This window comes from Stegodyphus dumicola, chromosome 6 (assembly GCF_044657685.1).
Source record: "Stegodyphus dumicola isolate Sdum_Otavi_A_Nest chromosome 6, ASM4465768v1".
Taxonomy (NCBI): Eukaryota; Metazoa; Arthropoda; class Arachnida; order Araneae; family Eresidae; genus Stegodyphus; species Stegodyphus dumicola.
Genome location: NC_140773.1, coordinates 229,031,349 through 229,051,924, shown reverse-complemented (window position 1 = coordinate 229,051,924; position 20,576 = coordinate 229,031,349). Strand labels below are relative to the sequence as shown.

The following is a 20,576-nucleotide window of genomic DNA, read 5'->3' as shown; positions in this document are numbered from 1 at the left end:
AGCTTTGATTGGAGTTAAAAATTATTTTAGCGATATGTTCAGAAAATTCCATCCATTTTTTATACGCGTATATTTTGCTATTGTAATAGCAACTGTTCCTCCGTATAAATTTTTGAGCTCCTCAAAGTTTTTTTTTTTTTTTTTTTTTTCCTTCCCAGTTAAAGTGTAAACTCATGACCTCCCAAAATTAAAGTCCACAGCTATGATTAAGGATTCGAAAACTGACGGATGAAGAGCGAACACAGTTTAGAAGAAATATTTTTCCTGCAGTAGATTCAGCAGGCGTTACCATTGCCAGAAGCAGGCGGCTTTTAGTTTATCGTCCACGCGCCCTCGCACTTAGCTGGTTCTCGAAGTGTTGCTTCTCGGTAAAGCCTAAGATCTTTAATAAATTATCTTCCAAATGTCATTAGTTTGTTGCCGATTAGTCATCTGAGCTACTTGAAAATACTAAACGCACTAAGATTTTCTTCTTTTCTTTTTTTTATAATAACGATTTCTATCTTATATGCGTTTCTAATTATTTTTAAACTGTAATATATTATCTTAATATAATATTACCTCATATATATATATATATATATCTTAATATATTAAATCTTTTATTGAGGTGTTAACCTAGAATATGGTGTTTTCAAATAGCAGTTACTGCTAGGATAGATACAGGGTGATCAGCGAATAAGCCCTGATTTCAAAATTTTAATACACCATTTTTACAGTTTTGCTAATAAACGTACAGTTTACCGCATAATTCTATCGATCTTTGTTTTAGAGATATTTAACTTTGAAATCAGGGCTTATTCGCTGATTACCCTGTATTTGCAGTTTGTTTGTTTTGGAGGTGGTGGATTCTGTTGTAGCAACTTTTTTTTTACTTTAAAGTTAAGAATTTTTCAGTTCTCAGTAATTTATCAATCAGACAATCTACTTGTAGACCTCTTAGCACAACTTTATAATTAAGTTATTATTAGTTAGGTATTTAAGGTTTGAAGAAAACAGCATAGTGCTCCACATTCTTCTCAGCCAACTATATGGAAATTAACGATCGACAAGGTCCTATGAAACCAGTTTTAGTATCATCGTTAGGGATTTGGATAAAGTGTAAAAATTTCATCTTGAGTTTAACCAGTCGCTTTACCGTTGATTGTTTTAATGTTTAGTCAGTCTGAATACCCATCATCCTTATCAGCATTATAATTATTATCGAACGAACCCCTAACAAACTGCATTTATTACTAATAGGTACACCTTGCACAAAAAAGGGACAGTTCTATATCTCGCGTTCTAATAGGCCAATTGATGAAATTTAACTTGTGTGTGTAATGTGTCAAAAGTGCGACTCAGGCTATGTATTAGATTCATTTCGATTCTACGACTCCAATTATGCCCCGCTATTAAATTTTGTGCAACTTGATGAGAAACGTACCGAGAAATTTCAAAATTTATCTTGGTGCACTTTTTCCGTTTTGCGCAAAGAATAATTCATTTAGCGAACTTCTTAATTTATAGCAACCTACTTTCTTTCCGTTTTTTCATTCAACAACAGCGGAAAAATTCACCATCCATGCTTTCAAATAATTTTAACAAAGTGCGTAAACCACATTTGGCGTCGTTACCGCTTATAACAAATATGCCAAATTTCAAAACGCGACAATGCGTATCTTAAAAAATTTTGAATAAAAAACTCTTAATTTTTTGCAGGTATGATTAGAAATGCATCTACTTTAAGATGAAGGTAAAAATTTTATAGGTTATATTTTAAATTTTTTTCCGAAAAATTTATAAAAATTATTTAAAAATATAAATTTTAAAAATAAATCATAAAAAATGGGCGAATTTTATTTGGAATGAACCTAAATTTTGAAATGTGAGAGTAAGAATCAAATAAGTTTAATTATTAAAAAAAGAAATATTTATAAATATACTATATCAAATTCGATTAACACTGAGGAGCTAAAATTTTGAGAGCTAATTGTTTGAAAACTACTCTTGTGATTTTTACAAAACTTGGCAGTTCGACATAATTTGAGTCGTAGAATCGAAACATGGAAAAACAATTGGCATGTCATTTCAGAAAAAGTCCGATTTTGCGTCAAAATAGCTATATTAGAACAATGCTATATAAAAATCTAATACATATCCTTCCGAGACATGAAAAACGTAAGTTGAATTTCGTCAATCGGCCCGGTAGAACGGGAAATATAGAACTGCTCTCCTTTTTTTGCGTAGTGTACATACATACGTAAATGCATACAGATTCATTTTTTTTTTTTTTTTAACATTAGATCGAGATAACATCTGGTGGTAACAATTTGAAAGTAACTGGAATACAAAAGCGATATGGACAAAATACCAGTTTTGAGAGACTAATAGCACCTCTGATGCTAAAAAAATTCATTGCGAAAAGATAAAAGCAGTAGTAAATAAAGTTAATAGTTATTATTTCAGTAAGCGTAAATTCCTTTTTTTCTCGGGGGGGGGGGGGGGTCGCGTGACTATCAAATTTCAGTGAATGAGCCTTTTATTAGTCAAAACACGTTTAAAACGATATTCAGCGTCAGTCTCAGTGCACTCACCAAAGCTAATAGAGAAAAATTTTTAGTTTCTTGAATTATTCATATTTCGAATTCTTTGCCTGTTATATTTATACTTTTCTTTCATAGTCTATATTCCACCATACGAAATCAAGAAATGTTACTTCTGAGGTCCAAGTGGTCATGGAGACTAAAGCATTTTCCCAAATCTATGAATCGAGAAATTCCTTCCCCCATTACAGCTTTACTCTGAACAAAAGGTCATTCACATTGCTTTGAAGTGTATTTACGTGAAAACAAGAAATTCAAAGATTATAATTAATAAAAATCAAAGATTATAATGCGTGGAGAGCATGAGTGGCCATGCCATCTAACTTGTTTACAGAATTCCTTGTTCACACAGTTTCTTTATGTAAACCAGAAGGTGCTCCATGTTGTTCCTAAACTATATTTAGACGACATTGTGAAATTTGAACGGAAATAAAACTTTTTTCACCTCCAAATAAGTTTTAATAGCCATAGAAGGTTTTACAGCAAATGCTTGTAAGTTAATTTCTCCTTCCTTTCTGCATGCCTTCGTTGTGTAAAGGTACCACACTCGGCGCGTATTCAAAGGGTGCAGGTTCGAGGAGTTCCGGCGAGGACATTGCTCAGTTTTCACTTCTTCTTAAAATAACTTAATGATTTTACAGTGGCGCCCGAACAAAAAAGATGGTGGATGATTATTCTTCACCACTAGGATTTGGCGACTGGGTCGCCTAATTAATCCCCAGTCGTCCTTTAAAAAGGGGAGCATATAAGGTAGTTTCTCCCTCCTCTTTGCATGCCTTCGTGGTGTATTCAGCGAGTATTCGAGAGGTCCAGGTTCGAGCCCCGACGAGGGCAATGCTCATTTTAACCTCTTCTGCTTAAAATAACTTAATGACTCTACATGCTAAGTTTAACATTTCTTTTTTCATTATTTTAAAGAATTTCTGTTTTAATTATTGTAGCAGTAGTGTAAATATCTGTTCCAGTTCTTTATACTCCTCCGCAATGAATATTTTAATGTGACAAGAATTTTGGATTATTCTAAATTTACCACTTGCAAATTTTTGAGCGACCAGAAATTCTTCTGACTTCCATTGAATTATAAGTTGCCAAAAGTATCTTTATAATTTTAAACATCTTCTGCAGCTAACTACTATAAAATTAAAGTGATATTTTATGCTACAGAGGAACTTTAAGAATATTCACATCAAAGAGTTAAGACTTAAAAGAGTAACACCAAATCTTTAAGTATATAGAAATAATTAATTTGTTGTTTCTTACCCAGTAAATGAGCATGTAGGAAGACTCCAAACAGTTTGACACCTTCTTCCGGCATGGCCTAAAAAAGAAAAAAGGTCACATAGATAGGATACTCCATTTTCCTAAACATCTATTTAAAAACAAGAAAAGGTTGAGTCGGAGACTTCCCGAGAGATTTCTGAATATTTTTATGAAGAACAGTTATCGATATGAAAATATAGTACAGATTCGCTTCATTTTGGAATTCATTTTCATATGTGAACAGTCTTTTCTCAGAGTTGAAAATTAATCAGAAAGGAATTCAACAGATAATGAGCATCTGTAATTTTTTTCCGAGGCTGCAAACTTTTTCAGAATCGAGATGCCATCAAGTGTAAAGCTGTCTTTCAAAATACATAAAGTTTATAATTATTTACATCAAATATATTTTTGAGTGCGTACGAGCTCGAAATAGACTGAATGCACAAAGGTTCCATCAGAGTTTGATAAAATTTATTTTATCAAAAGAAACACTGCAGAGTTCTGGAACTTTCCACAAAAATACCTCTATAAATCTTCTCAATATCATTTAGTACAATCAGTAATGACACTTAAAATTACTAAGAAAGGTAAACACAAAGCAATGCAAATCGCAGCTAAAGAGCGAAGCTAAATCGGAGATAGTAATTGGAACTCACGTTGAGATAGTAATTGGAACTCACGTTGAGATAGTAATTGGAACTTACGTTGAGATAGTAATTGGAACTCACGTTGAGATAGCAGCTAACAATATCAACTGAGCTCCTGCCTTATATAGTTTTCACCCGGCCGCCGAGAAATTTCTAGTACTTTCTGCTTCTCGAAATTACTGGAAGACAATAAGAGAGTCGAATTACGGTTACAGCTAATATAATGATTGATTATGTTTATTCAATTACAATACCTATTACGGTAATACAGGGACCGGACCAAAATGTCGCCAAGTTTGGCGAACGTTTCGACAAGTTTGACGATTTGTCGCCAAATTTGGAGACAGGAATGAGACGTCAAAACCGTTGCCAGCTTGGCGATATCTCGCCAAATTACCGAGATACCCATTTACTCAATGTTAAATTAGACTTTCCCCTGTATTCTTACTTTTCCGGCATAGCTTGTCTCTCTAAATATTTCATGCTACATTACACAGGAAAATACAAAACTGTTTCACATATAACTGCACTAAAATCATCTACCTATGTAAAAAATTCGTAATAGTATGTATTTTTATTCATGCGTCGAAGAAACGTTTAATCAATAACAAAAATAGACTAGATTATCTCATTATTTATTTTTGAGTTTTGGTCTTCTTGGTAAATTTTCTCTGAAAACTTTGATTTAGAAAGTTTTCATAATATATTTTTTTAGTTTAAGCTAAAGTAAGTTATTAAACGATGAATTAAACGTGTTAGAATATATTTGAAGTAAACAGCCAGAAAATTAATATTTAGCTACATATATATACATAAACAAAAGTAAAAAATTTAGAACCAATTCTGCAAAGGCCCAAAAGAAGTGAAATTCAAAACCAGTAAATTTCAAAAATCCCTATATATATATATATATACATATTGCAAAATGTAATAAAAAATGTGTTGCATGTACAAAACTCTGGATTTCAGATAGAAAATAAACATAAATTTAAGTGTTTTCTCTTTGCAAATATCATTATTGTTGCCGTGTATGTTGCTAATAAAAAATTTTATTTTGTTGGGCGAAAAAAATATGGCCCGCCAAACTGTTTTTAGATCCTGCACAGATGCAAACTGAGCTTGATACCCCTGTCATAGATGACTTAGCATTATTTAGCAGATCGCCATTATTTGCTCTATATTTCCTATGTAGTGAAGAATATGGTTGTCTAATATTTCCGTAAAGTGATAATACTTCCTTAATCTCAGACAAGACTGAATCTAGAAAATCGAGTATATATCATTACCGAAAAATAATTTATTTTTAAACTCATTTCAAGAGAACTTATCATTCATTATCTAATACAGTTATCTCAAATACACAACATCTAATACAAAGAAAAGAACTGGAAAGATTAGCTAACAGACGCTTTTAACCTCAATATAGCTACCATGGTTAACTCACTGCAGTGGGCAAATAGACAATGAGAAAACGTTTATTCTATAACCCAAGTATGCAATATATGGCGTCTAATACATCTTGTTTACCTAAGTGGTATAAATTACTATAAAAAATTTTTCATTCATTTAAAGATACTATAAATCGCTCTCTAAATATATCATTAAAAGGCAAAACGAAGATAAAAATAATTTTAAAATATGCGTACTGTTTTTAAATCTCTTAGTTTGTTTTATTCAAATAGTGTGCGTTTTAATAATTAATAATTTCCAAGATAAATTAAAGCATTCTTCTGCAAGGTTTATAAAGTATTTTTCCCGCTTTCTTAGCGAGCCTTCGTGGTGTAGTTGTCTGCACGCTCAGCGCGTAATTGAGAGGTCCGCGGTTCGATTCCCGGCGAAGGCGTTGCTAATTTTTCATCTCTTCTGCTTCCAAAAAATACCTAATATCTCTGCATGTTGGTAATACTTAATTAAATTGGCAATTGGCAGATCATGTTACTGAAATTCTCCATCAGATTGTCAATAGTTATCTGAACTTTAGAATAGTACATTACTAAGACTCTTAATGAGATAAGATTTGGACATATCATCTAAACGAATGGCGTTCCTGATTTCAGACCTCCCTCTTTTTTGAATAGCGGGGGAAAGGCTATTATATTATTTATTTTCTTTGATTCTTGTAATAATGATTTGATATTTTGTACCGATTCTAGGCAATTTGGATTGCCATGACCCGCTACGACGAACTGCGATCGTCCTGGAGGGATCAGCATTCGAGCACTTATGGTGGAGCCGATCATCAGAGACCCGGCATCGTATTCTCTCAGATCAGGAGTGTAGTATATTCTGAATCCAGATTGATCGACTATGCCTAAAAGATGGACAAGAACATTAAAAGCAGTTTCATTATAACTTTCAATTTTATTTTTGAAAAATTTGAGAAATTTAACTAAGTCTACTGTCTCTCCTTTCACCTTTTGGGATAAAATTTTAGAATTCTTCAATACCTTTTATCTCAAACTCAAATTTTATCTTTCATTTGTGCCTATCTCATAATGTTACATTCTATCTCAATAAGTGTAATAAAGAATGTAATTTCTAGCCTGTACTTATTTTCGCAAACATAATTTTCTAGCAGTAGAACACTTTGATTAGGGTTACACAGGAGTAATGCAATTCAATAAGAATGGTGGAGTGCCGCATTGGAGTTGTTCACAAGTGTAAGTTTAGTGTGTGTGTGTGATTATGGCAAAGCCTCGAGGGCTATCTGCCTAACCGGAGAGATGCCTTCGTGGAGGGCTTTCTAAGGGAAACTGGCTCGTACACACGGGAAAAACCACGAAAACGACCATGCAGCCAGCCCGTTCGCTGGATTCGAACCTCGGACCGAACTACCAGTGTTCAGCGACTTTACCGCTCGGCCGCTGGTGGGCTAAGTGTAAGTTTAGATGTACTAACTCCTTCTCATTTCCGTGTAGGAAAAACTATTACAGGAATTCCTGAATATAACTGTACCATCCCTCAAACATTCTTTGCATCTGGAATCTTCCCCAATATATATAAAACAATGCTTTTGGAAGAAATGGCGTAGTGAATACTTACAGGATTTGTACGAAAAGGAGTAGGACTTAATTTTTTTTTTTAAATTATTCACAAATTTGTTCACATCGTTTTCAAAATATGCTCCTTCTGCATCAACACAGCGTTTCTAGCGACTCTGCCAATCACTGAAGGCTTCCTAGAACGCAGAAACTGGAATGTTCTTCAGCCCCCTCGTTACGGTCTCTTGAATAGCCTGGACCGAGCTATGGCGAAGTCCTTTCATGACTTCCACGTCGCAGTCCAGGCTCGGTCTCATGGCTTCGCCACTTTTCAAGTATTTTCAAGCATTCAAGCTCGATTTCCTTCACCACGGCTCGATTTCATGACTTCACCACGTTTCAGTTGGGAGAAAAGCAAGAAGTCTAAAAGGAGCGACATCTGGGCTGCAGGGTGGCTGCGGAAACTGTGTGCTGCTATGTTTGGTCAAGAAGTCCATGACAGTAAAGGCAGTGTGGGTCGGCGCACTGTCGTGATGGAGACTCCATGATCCAGCGATGATTGGACGGACGCGGGCGACTCGTTTTTTTGAATCTCCAACTGGGGTGTATGTCTCTCCTTCAGACGTCTTGCTGTTCCCCCGACTGAAAAGGATCATGAAAGGACGGCACCACGGCTCGGCCCAGGCCATTCAAGAGGCCGTAACGAGGGAGCTGAAGAGCATGCCAGTTTCTGCGTTCCAGGGAGCCTTCAGTGATCGGCTGAGTCGCTGAAAACGCTGTGTTGATGCAGAATGGGCATATCTTAAAAACTATTAAGGCGATGCGTCAAAATTGTGAATATTTTTTTTTATTCAGTCCCACTACTTTCCGGACAAACCCTATATATACAAAGATCAAAATGGATTATAAATAAATAACAAGCTCAATTTTACTCTAACTAAAAAACTAATTAAGGGATCCAGCTAACTGAATATTCGGATGTCGGTATTCTATCTATTTAGGAGTTTACTTGGACTTCTATTGCAGTTACTAGAGTAATGCAATACTTACCTTTTTTGTGGAAAGGATTATCATAATGTATTTCCAACATATAATACTTAGAGGGACTTGGATCTAGAGGCAAACCCACGTGTTCAGGTAACACCAAATCCTAGAATAATAAAAAACAATATTGTCATAATAATATTGTCTAAATAGATAACGTTAAATATCTTTAGGCATGTTACTATGAAGTGTATTTCACGGTAATTTAATCAGTTTATGCTGAATATTTGTAGCAGTCCCTTTTTTAAAATAAATAAAAATCTATATGTACGCATACTACCCGATATTCAAAATGCAACACCAAGGAGTGGCCCAAAAGTGATGAAACTCGGCAAGCAGAGAGAGACAGCAACGAACAATAAGTGATCTTTATTTCGAAATGATATGCATAATAAAAAGCGATAACAGCGTCCGCTCAGTAGGTTGTAGGACCAGCTTGGACGGCGAAACATGAAGCAATACGTTTAGGTACAGAGTCAATGAGACTACAGACGGTGTCTTGAAGAATGGGTCTCCATTCTCTGTCAAACATTTGGCACAGTTTGTTTTCTGAACGCGGCAATGCCAGGATCTTCAAATGGTGTCCAATCACATCCCAAATGTGTTCGATTGGTGAGAGATCAGGACAGAATGGTGGCCAGAAAAGCGTCAGTACACCTTGCAGAGCACGTTTGCTGATGCGAGCAGCGTCGAGCGTTATCCTGCTGATAAAGGGCCTCTGTTGGGATAAAAACGAAATTACTTTCCGAACCACCCGATATAATAAGAAATACTACTAAAATCAGCCACCGGCGCGCTAGGATCATCTATTGTTATCTACCGGGGTTAACACTAAGATCAACAACAGAAGGGTTATCAAACGTTCACTGCCAGTCGTGATAGTTACTACCACAATGAGCTACTGGACTGCTATGTCAAGCAATTTGATTTATTTATATTTAGTTATATTTTGTGATTTTCGAAGTGAATAGATAGTATATGCTACAGATTAATGAACAAAGCTAGAATATTCAAGGTAAAAAGATAGTTTGAGGAACAGGATGCTTTAAGAATTCTTTTTAAAAGCCAGTTTTTGAAAAAAAAAAAAAAGTAAGTTTTCCCTGTCCATAGGGATATCAAGATTACATCAGCTCTAGTGTTTGAAAAATTCTATAATGGGGAAGGAATACGCGCCCAGCATAGGTATACATGGGATATGCAGTCGAGCCTTAACATATATTAACATGCACAGAGAATAAGAACATCTTCATCCTTTACGAAACACGTTAAATTAAAAAGCAAATCTTTATTACTCGAATCACGTAATAAAGTACTTACTTCTCCTCCAACAGCCCAGGCGAGGAAGACACCTTCGCATTTCTTCATCGCGTCGGGCATGTTCGGCCTATGACACTGATGACCATAGGCATCCACATGTGGATTATACTCATCAGGAGCGGCTCCTACGCACTCGTACATTAGGAGATGATGCACGATATTCTCATGTCCTTTTTGAATCAGAGGCTCCACCTGAATGAAAGAATCGATCATTTTTTCAGTTTGGAATATAAACCTGTAGCGACATTAGGTTAATTGGAAGCAGGAGACTTGAAAAATTAAGAATGCCCTCGCCAGGAATCGAACCACGGACCTCTTAAATACGCGTTCAGTATGCAGACCACAATACCACGAAGACACGCTAAGAAGGCGGGAGAATTACTTTATCAGTACCTTCGCAATAGAAATACCTTAGCACTACTCGGAAATGATACAGTGTACTGACAATTTGCAATTATTTCGACATCATTATATGCTTGATTTCCAGAACAGATTGTTACTTTTAATATGAAGCAAATGTCGAAAGAGTGACGCATTGACGTAAGCCAGCCAGCACAAAATTGCATAAGTTACCTAGATTGTAAAGACATTAAGTTAGATGTAAAAAAAAATTAATAGTATTTCGGATGAGTTGAGAAATTTATGGAGTGAACGAGGTTTGTCTGATGTGACAGAAACTAAAGAACGTCCTTTGAAGGTTTTAGGCATAATAAGGAATACCGAAGAAGATGCTTTTAAGTTAGATGTAAAACCTCTACTGGACATGATCTATGATAGGAAGAATTCAAAACGTAATGTACTTCAGATAGCTTCGAAGTTATCGGATCCTATGGGAATTGCATCACCTTTTATTGTTCTCATAAAATTATTAATGCAAGAAATATGGGAACTTGGTTTAGGATGGCCTTGAAGAAAAATTGAATAATTGATGCTCTCAGATTAATCTGTTGAAATATTTGAAGTTGGTGAAAGAATTAGAACTACATATATTTCCTGACGCTACTCCTAAAGCTTTCGGAGCAGTTGCGTACTTCCGTTACGTGTCAGTGATGATTGTTTTATCACTGCGAATCGCACCGCTTAAAAGATTGACATTATCGAGAAAGTTTCGTTTTGCAATATATATGGAAAAATGAAGATTGTAAAGACAGTATATCAAGATGTAATTGTGTGTTCATTTTAGTAGCATAAGATGTAGACTCTACCTAGAAGACGAAGTAGCGAATACTCTCTATGTCTTGGAAGAATAAATACTGCAGAAGAAGGTTTTAAATAACCTTTTTATTTAAAACTAAAATTAAACAGATGCAAGCACTCGGCGCTCAATATTCGCACCACTCGTAGCTAAATAAATTAGCAGAAAATAAAGATGTAAATGCGCATTAAATTAAGATGACTAACGACTGACTCCTAAGCTTAACTAACGCTAAATCGGCTGCACGCAGCAAAGGCGAGCCTAGAAATATGGTATATCAACTGAAAGGTGTCGAACACTGACTAGAGAGCTGAATTCAAACACGCAGCCTCAATTCGAAATAACTCCGCTACTATTCTTCTCGAACTTTTGAAGGGCAGCTTAAATATTGCTTCTGAAACACGCTTAGATTAGCATACTACGTCATTTAAAATTTACATTCCCGGCAGGAAACGGAAATCAGGACAGAAAGGAAAGCAAAACTAAAAATAGTTGGTTAGAATAAAATAAAGTCCTTAGATAATAAGATTGTAAAGACATTAGAGATATCTAGAGCAGGAAATCTTGCGCCAGCCATTTTGTTCTTTACGCAGGAAGAACTTTAAGTCATCCAATTACTGCATTGATCATTATTTTACATTAACAGATGGGAGAAATGTCTTTAGTTATTTACAATATGAATTTTAACTATTCCCGACTGAATAAACAAAATTTGCATTGATTGATATCCCAACCTTGATATTCACATTAATGGTTTAATTTTACACCACAGCATTAAAGTTCCATCTGTCTGAGTTGACTAAAACGAGTCTGTCCCGATACTCGAAAATTTTCCATACTTAAATTTGGATATCTTTTCTGGCGGCTAAATGAGAAATTGCATTTTATTTCAACAAAGATACAAGCACAAAATAATAATAAATATTTAGTACATTGGCATTCTCCCTTGCGTCTGCGCAGTGCTGAAGAGAATAAAGTATATAATCCTATGCTAGAAGCCAAGAAATGGGTGGTACTCCTAGGAAATTATTTTGGACTGTCTTTCTACAAAAAGAGAAGGATATACAGATGCATTTTAACGCCAAATCTCCTGCCTAGGCATTAGCTTCAAAGGCAGACTTCCAAAAACTTCAGGTAGTGCAGAATAGAACTTTGGGAAGAACTTGAATGTTCATTACCTGATTAGAAAGGAACTGATCCAGGATGTGTTGAAAATTGATCCTACAGTGAAAAACATTACTAAGTTTAGAAGGTATTTCTTCCGACTTCTTAGTATGTCTTCGTGGTGTAGTGGACAGCACGCTCGGCACGTATTCGAGAGGTCCGTGGTTCGAGTCCCGGTGAGGGCATTGCTCATTTTTCATGTCTTCTGCTTCCAAAAAAATCCTAACGTCTCTACAAATTTTATAAGGTTTTCTTGAAAAATAGATGGGATGCTACAAAGTTTTCAGTTCTTAGTTACTAAATCTTTCCAGAACATAATTTAATCAGACCGCAGTTTGTGAGAGACCACAACTTCGGAGTATGCTTCCAGTTACACCACGAAGGCATGCGGAAAGGAGGGAGAGAATGCCTTATATACGCCCCCCCCCTTTTAAATGGCAGTTCGGGATTAGAGGACTAAATAGCCAAATCCTGGTGGTGACGAATTATCCTTCACCAGCTTTTAGTTCGGGCATCACTTGTAGAATCCCTAGACGTTTTTTCCCCCATAGCGGCAATTTGTTCAGAAAGGCTTTTAATTTCGTTTTGGCATTTTGCGTCGTCCACTATTAAACGTCATTTCACTTTTCAAATTGCTGCCACCCATTATTAGAGCTCTGCATTATATTTAAAAAACAAAATTAAGTAATGAAGAATCTCCATGAATGCAATTATGTTTCTCGCACTGTGAAAAAATAACGGTACCTAGAGACCCAAAATTTTGAAATTAGTCGTCCACCCGAATATGGGCATCTGGAAACCCAATTTTGGAATTTCGAGTTCCTTTTATTATTTGTTTCCTATTTTCTAAAACTTTAGCGAATTTTTGATTAACAAACTCAACGATTTGAAAGCGAGCCATAGCAACACTGTATTGGGGAAAAAAAATTATCTCCAGCGCGCGAGACTGTGTATCGGAAGTTCTAAAGATATGCTCTTTTGTACTCGCTAAAACTCGTACCCTGTACTTCTCAAATACGCTTCCCGTGTGCTTCCAATTACACCACGAAGGCATGGTAGGAGGGAGAAAATAGCTTATAAAGTATTACAAAATAATATTTCATATCCAGCTATGTCATTTTTAACTCTAAATACTCGTTTCATGTGAGAATGCTTTTGAGGACAGAACAAAACTAATGCATCTTTAAAAACTGTAACGCCATTACCCCGAGGTTACAAATAAAACCGGTACTGTGATGCCAGTTTGCGAGATTTTCGATAAGCTGAAAATAATGAGTTTTTCCCTTAATTCGAGCCCAAGTTCTATTCATTAGGGAAGGAATCTTTTCTGTAATCACGAGCGTAGGTGGGGCTTTTGAGATGAAAAAAAAAAAAAAACTTTTAGTTTAGTTTCAACTGAGTTTCAAATTATTTTGCCATTCCGTGGATTTAAATACTATATCTTGTTATGTCAATACTGCAGTCGTTTGATGTATACTGTCCGTAAATTAAAATCCAAGGGACTAGGGAATGTTCAGTTATAATATGAAAACTCAGAATTACAGTTTAACAATCTGACTAGGATTTAAAGTAAAAAGAAACGCTTTTCATCTTAAATAAAAGTAAGAGTGATTGTAGTAAATTCTTAAAATTAAATCTTGACTGCTCACTAGCATTACGTTTGAATCAAAAGATATTTCAATTTTAAAAGCGCCGACGACTTTTTTCGGGGGAGGGGAGAACTGATATAAAAGGAAATACAGGGTGATCCAAAATTATTGAGCGCATTTTCACACTTGAATTAGGTGCCACAAATAGACCACATGTGAAAGTTATTTTAACGTTTTAAATTTTGTTGTGTAAAACTGTTTTAAATTGTCTTCCCAAGAAAACAACATGTATGCACCTCCTTTTGTTCTTTTCTTTTTTCAAACATGAAACGCGTTCAATAATTTTAGACCATCCTTTATATTTTATAAGGTATTTCTGCCGCCTTCCTAGCATGCCTTCGTGGTGTAGTGGTTCTGCACGCTGGGCCGGTATTCCAGAGGTCCGTGGTTCAATTCCCGGCGAAGACGATTGCACATTCTTCATCTTGCCTGCTTTCAAAAAATACCTAATGTCTCTACAGTGATGCCCGAACTAAAAAGGGTGTTGGAAGATGATTCTCCTCACCTTTAACAGGAGGAGTATATAAGGTATTTCTCCCGCCTTCCTAGCGTGCCTTCGTGGTGTAGTAGTTCTGCACGCTGGGCCGGTATTTCATAGATCCGTGGTTCGATTCCCGGCGAAGACGACTGCTCATTTTTCATCTTGCCTGCTTCCAAAAAATACCTAATGTCTCTACAATTTATAAAATTATCAAAAATCATCAGACAAATAAGAAAAAATTAAAATAAAATGGATTTTCCAATCTAAATGTTAATAAAAAGAATTTGCTGTTGTTAATGCTCACTTGTCTGACCACTAGTCAGTCCAAGCCCACGAAATTCCTCGTGCTAAGGAGCGAACTTTTATGCCTGTCGTTGGCAACAGCTCAGAGCAGCTAACAGGGGACACTGCGATTTAGCTAAGTTCCTCCCCCAATTTTGATAGAGAGCACCCCGGGGGGGGGAATGGATATAAGTGTCTCCCGCTCCTCTTCCCCTACCACCAACCTCTCGAGAGGACTTCTGGCTCGCCGCATATTTAGAGTGCCCCCATGCTACACGGACACTGCACATTTGCAAACATGCATGTCTTCTCCGGAATTTGAGCCCGAGCCCTTCGTCGCTCGGGAGCTTCCCACCGGGAAGTCAGCGACACTAACCACTATACAGGTTGGGCGGCAAAAAGAGTTTCATCATAATCATTATAATTTACTTTTAATACGGATGAAAATTTCGAGTTTACCTCTTTAAGGTTATCAGGACTTTATTTAATTTTTGATTTCCACGGAATAAAATATCACGCATTATTTTGAAGTCCGGATAAAATGCTTTTAAATTATTGATGTGTATTGTATTCAGAATTCGCTTTATGACACCAATAATAAACTTAAGATCTTATTAAGCGTATATTAGCAATAATGTCGGTTTAAATCGGAGGCAATTTTATCAAAAATGAAAATTATAGCACCTTTTTGAGCTATTATTAATTTCGATAGTAAATGCTTAACTGAAAATTCAACTTTACGATTAAAATTTTATTTCGAATTCTACATTTAGACTTATTAGAAATTTCCTTTTATCAAACTACAACAACTGATTTTCTTCTATGCTAAAAATTCAAACTTTTTGGCAAAATTTAGTGAGCTAGGAAACACAATGTAGAATATTTCGGCGAGTTACCTCTTGGTAAATTTGTATCTCGCTCATGAAAATGTTCATCACTGTCAAAGCACATCAAAATGTGTCACTTACTCTGTTTAAATAATTTCAGTCATTAGAAGAGGTCAAAAGCTAACAAAATTTTCTACATAAAAACCTATTCTCCAACATGTTTTACATAGTTAACTATTACTCTGACGTGGACGCCACATGACTTTTCTGTACGGCCTGTTAAATTACACACACTTTTTGCTGTATTTCATTTCAATTTATTTCCTCAAATTTCATTAAAGGTATATTTCTCATTCAATCAATTTAGTTCTGACCTCCCGGCAAGGGAAAAATGCGTAAAAACTCAAAAAATCTTCGTTAAAAATTGAAAAATACAGGAAAAAAAAAAACACCAAATAGAGTTAAAAACAATTTTTTTTTCAATTAAAATTAGAGTTTCTATGCAAAAACAAGCAACTCGGCTTGTTTTTCGGCCAGGCTTGTTTATTGGACTCGGCTTCTTTTTCGGGTTTTCGATTTTCCGGCTTCTTTTTCGGGCAGGAAGATAGATTTTTTTCAGTTCACAAAATAGAAGTTTACTTTTGGTCCCACTCGGCGAAAAGACAAAGAAGTTGGTGCACAGACTGACGTAATTCACTGTTCTACTAAGACTTTTCAAATGTAAACAAATGGCGGCTTCGTTAAATTGTTAATGATTCTATAATTACTGCCTGCAAATTAACTAAAGGCATGAAAACCTTAACTGGAACATAAGAACAGCATAATTCAATATTTTTAAAGCAAAAAATGCACAATTTACCAATAAAAAAACTGAGCTCACCAATGCGCGACCAATTGCAACCAAAAAGGGAGGTGCATAACTACATGTTATAGCAGTCCCATATATAAAATTTTAACGTCCTGAGATTACTCGTTTTTGAGTTATGCGAGATACGTACGTACGCACGTACTGACGTCACGAAAAAAATTCTCTTCTGAATCCATTTTATAATCCGTTTTGGGGGAGAGAGTCCTTTATTATATCCGCACGTACATATACCATGCAAAAAAAACATCGCTAAATTGGATTCGAGAACAATCAATATGGATATTTTCGTTGGAATATGATAACCGAAATTTTTCGCGATTACAATACTTCCTTTACTTCGTACAAGGAAGCAAAAACTTCTGTATTACTCAAGCAAAGAGATTGTTGTTATGCTATAATTTTAATTCTTTCACATACAGTAATGGAATCTACAAATACGAATTCTTCAACATTTTCAATTAGTAAGCATGTTATTTTTATCAAAAATAAATGCCTAGATAGCATATATACATTAACATACCAGAATAATGTGATGCTTCTCTGAAAGCTGTGGACTTTTGTAGATTTTGCACCAGTACATGGTAGAATACTCAGATGGGACTTTGAACTGTAATGAGAAAATAATGTCATTGATTTAAAATTGAGCGATCAACAAATTAAAAAAAAAAATTCTATAAGATTGAAAAGAAAATTATAAGACAAAATAAATAAAAATAAAATAACAAGTCTAATTTAAATAAAATAAAAACGAATTGCATTCTGAAAACTTTATATTAGTCTATTTTAGCATTAAATAAAAAAAACTAATCTATATCATAGCCAAATGTTAAAACAGAGTCTTTACTGTTACTTTACTGGACACCACATGACTTCCTTCTACGGCCTATTAAATTACACACACTTCTTGCTGCACATCTTTTAAACTTATTTCCTCGAATTATTCTAACTTAACCGACACCATAAAGCAAGTTGAAAATAAGATCAAAACTTGCAAATTTTGTAATTAAATATCCCAGTTCAATTTTTTTGTGGTACGGGAGTCAAAATTCTTGTACTATTTTTATTTTTTCATAAAAGGACTATCTGCTTTCATAAAAGTACTAGCCTTCCACCTAGGCAGATAGCCCTCGAAGCTTTGCCGTAATTAAACAAACCAGATCAAGTCAATGGTTCACCGTTGACCATTCACTGCGTTTAATACACTTAAGTAGTTATATTTCCTTCAAACTTTAAACATTATGTTTTCAATTTTTTAAACACCAGATAACATTTAAATTGCCTTAAATAATATTAAACCTTTTTCACATTTAGAAACCTTAATTAGCGATGATAAACTCCCGAGATCCGAATTCTTCGTCCAAAAATTGAAATAGAAAGAACAAAAGAAATAATTCTGGAATGAGATTTCTTGAAACACTGTATAAAGATAGGCGAGACCATGAACGGTGCTTAGCAGAACAATAAAAGGCCAAAAAGGAAATCATTTTATATTTGTTGAACAACGATCCGCAGATTTGCATGAACTTCGCTCATTATGCCTGTCTTATTTTCATACTTTTCCGGAATTTTTAGTCTAACAATTTTGGTTAATCGATGGTTCAGCCTCTATAGTACTGTTTCTTAAATTTGCGAAGTCTTCAATAGTATTCATAATCTCGAGAATGACTACACAATAATTCAAAAAGCAATTCCAAAAGTAATTCTTGAGGAACTCTCAGCAATTGCTCATGGTATGCTAGAGTTCAAATTAACTCCGAGAGAAAAATACTATTTTACAATAAATTAAACATCGGTTGAAATATTACGTAAATGTTATTATCTCACATTCGGAGAAAGAACATCCCAATACAGCAGAGATGACTTATCCACCAGGTGACGATTGTTTTGTTGCAGTAACAGGACACTCTTCGATCCTCTTTTCTGGAAATGGTACTCCAGGTCGTCCTCGGACGTTGGATCTTTGTCCGAATAGGCGTAGATTAAACGCATAGTACTGTCCTAAAAAACAAAAGTAAAAAGAATTAGAGATACATCCGACAAAATTCCATTTATCACCGAATGAATTTTTTCCTTGCATATGAGAAAATACAACAAGAAAGGTGCGTGTTTCTGGCGCCTGCAGATAAGACGGAGCCGCTACTTACAGTAGATACAGAACGCCAACAGACAAACACCTCTCCTGGCTATAAAAGATTTCAGGATGTTTCTTAAGACTCCGGAGACATTCCAAGCGAGCGCAGCCCCCGCCGTCCCCCCCTGGGGCAAAGCACGAGAACGGTTAAGAACACTATGACGAGATAAGATCATGGACCTTATAAGGTCCATGGATAAAATACGATGACATCTTTGTCCCCAGGAACAACGCCGGTTGCATCGATATATTCAGGGAGGTGTTCCGCACTCTGTCAGTTTTCCCTCGAGAAAACCGAATGGAACCAAACCCCCAATGATAGCCACAATATATAACAATGTAGCGATCCCACAGCCAAGAGAGTACCAGTACGGTCCCTGCCGAGCCTGAATCATCCGCCAAATGAAGGGAGTTCTAGTCCTGTAAAGACTGATAATATACCTCTGTAGTTGAGACTGCCTAAGTACAGATCCTAGCCAGTGGTTTCACAGGAGGTTTCACTGAGTCAACCCCGGTGAAGTACAATACATACCAGGTACCTCCTTTGAGTAGACGCTCAGTTTCCTCTCGCAGATTCATAGATAAAATACAAGTCGGGGAGCGTCGCATTTGTCTAATGGGTGCCTTTCAAAATTCATACGAGAAGTGAGAATTTACGCGAGCGGAAAACTTTTACCTATTGCTCAACACCACGTTGCATCATTTCAACTAGCCATATTTACACTCACATTTCTATATAAAATCTGCTTACTTCGGTCCTTCTACCTGCACTTATATTTTTTCAGGTGTTTTTAAATTATTCTCTCCCTCTGTATATATATATATATATATATATATATATTGTTACGAAATGTCCAGCTGTGGTAAGATAGCTTCCTGGGCAAAGCGGCTTTAGGGTTTCCAGAGAATGTAGAGGGAAGGCAGGGTTGCCATATTTGGCGACAAAATTGGCGATATGCCATAGAACGGATGGAGAACCTTCTAGAACGAATTCTTACCGGTTTGGACCAGAACGTTCCCGAACGCAACCCTAAAGTTATATAAAATCTGCTTGTACGCGTAGTAGTAGTCAATCAGTCAGTGCCTCGTCTAGCGAGCTGATCGTCAGTCTAATGTCGAGTTGGTCATCGAGAGAGTCGCGAGTCTACCAAGTGTCCCATAGTCTATCGAGTTTTATCGTTAGTCTACTGTCGAGTTACTGCATCGTTGAGACTATCGTCGAGTGTACCGCGAGTTGTAGCGTGGAGAGTTTTCGAGCGTATTCGGACCGAACAGAGTCAGGAGCTGTAATCTGGTGCTTTGCCGTGAAGCTGTCTTCACCGTTATAGCCTGAGAGCCTGAAAGCTGTGCGCTGAATGTTTCCGCGTGTTTATCGTGATTTTTCGACGACTGTAATGTGTTTTGGAGCTGCCCTGAGTAAAACTGACTAATAAATTGTGTTTTGATACTTCATCAAGTGTCGTCGTCAATCACTCCAAATTCACGAACCCCGTACAAAAACGCAACAATATATATATATGTAAAACATAAAACACGAACCAAAATTATTAAACTTAATTTCAACCAATTGCCAACAGATCTTTAAATTCATAATCTTTTAATTAAATACAACCCGCACTCTTTTGCGTCACTCTTCAGCATGTTACGTCACTCTTACTCACTTGCGATTTCTCTGCACTGCGAAATTTTTTGCTCAACATCTGCTCAGGATTAAAACAAAGGCTTTCCAAGCTTATAAATACCACTGCAGTTAACACGCATCATATTTTCGTCAGTTAACCCGCAGAATTGACTGCGTAGGAAAGTCAAATCGCTTCGCTAAGCTTCTTTCTTCGTATGGAGATGCTGTTGCTCGATTCGTCTATTTATATTTTTTGGGACGCTATCTGTCGTGTAACGTCGTTTAGTTTACCGTTAATAGATTCAAAGTGTTGAGTTGCATCGAATTCAGTAGATATTCGAATCAGTTTTTATCCATTAAGTAATTAAAAGTGTTGAGTTGCATCGAATTTAGTAGATATTCCAATCAGATTTAATATATTTGTAAGGTAATAATTATAAATACGATAATTAAATGCAATATATCCTTAATTATGTACATAATTTTATTATTAATAAAATTTATAATATAATTATTACTTATAT

General features: G+C 35.8%; 1 protein-coding gene across 4 annotated transcripts in view; it reads right to left on the bottom strand.

Annotated features, from left to right (window-relative positions):
* Positions 1–20,576, bottom strand: part of LOC118182455 (DBH-like monooxygenase protein 1) — a 61,776-nt gene that overhangs the window by 23,548 nt on the left and 17,652 nt on the right. For all 4 annotated transcript variants that reach the window (XM_085819626.1, XM_085819624.1, XM_085819625.1 and 1 more), the window contains 6 exons: positions 18,125–18,298; positions 16,821–16,907; positions 9,835–10,026; positions 8,524–8,623; positions 6,637–6,803; positions 3,846–3,903 (listed from right to left, as the gene is read on the bottom strand). In XM_085819626.1, coding sequence (XP_085675752.1) covers positions 3,846–3,903; positions 6,637–6,803; positions 8,524–8,623; positions 9,835–10,026; positions 16,821–16,907; positions 18,125–18,298 — 778 coding nt within the window. The remainder of the gene's footprint in view (positions 1–3,845; positions 3,904–6,636; positions 6,804–8,523; positions 8,624–9,834; positions 10,027–16,820; positions 16,908–18,124; positions 18,299–20,576) is intronic.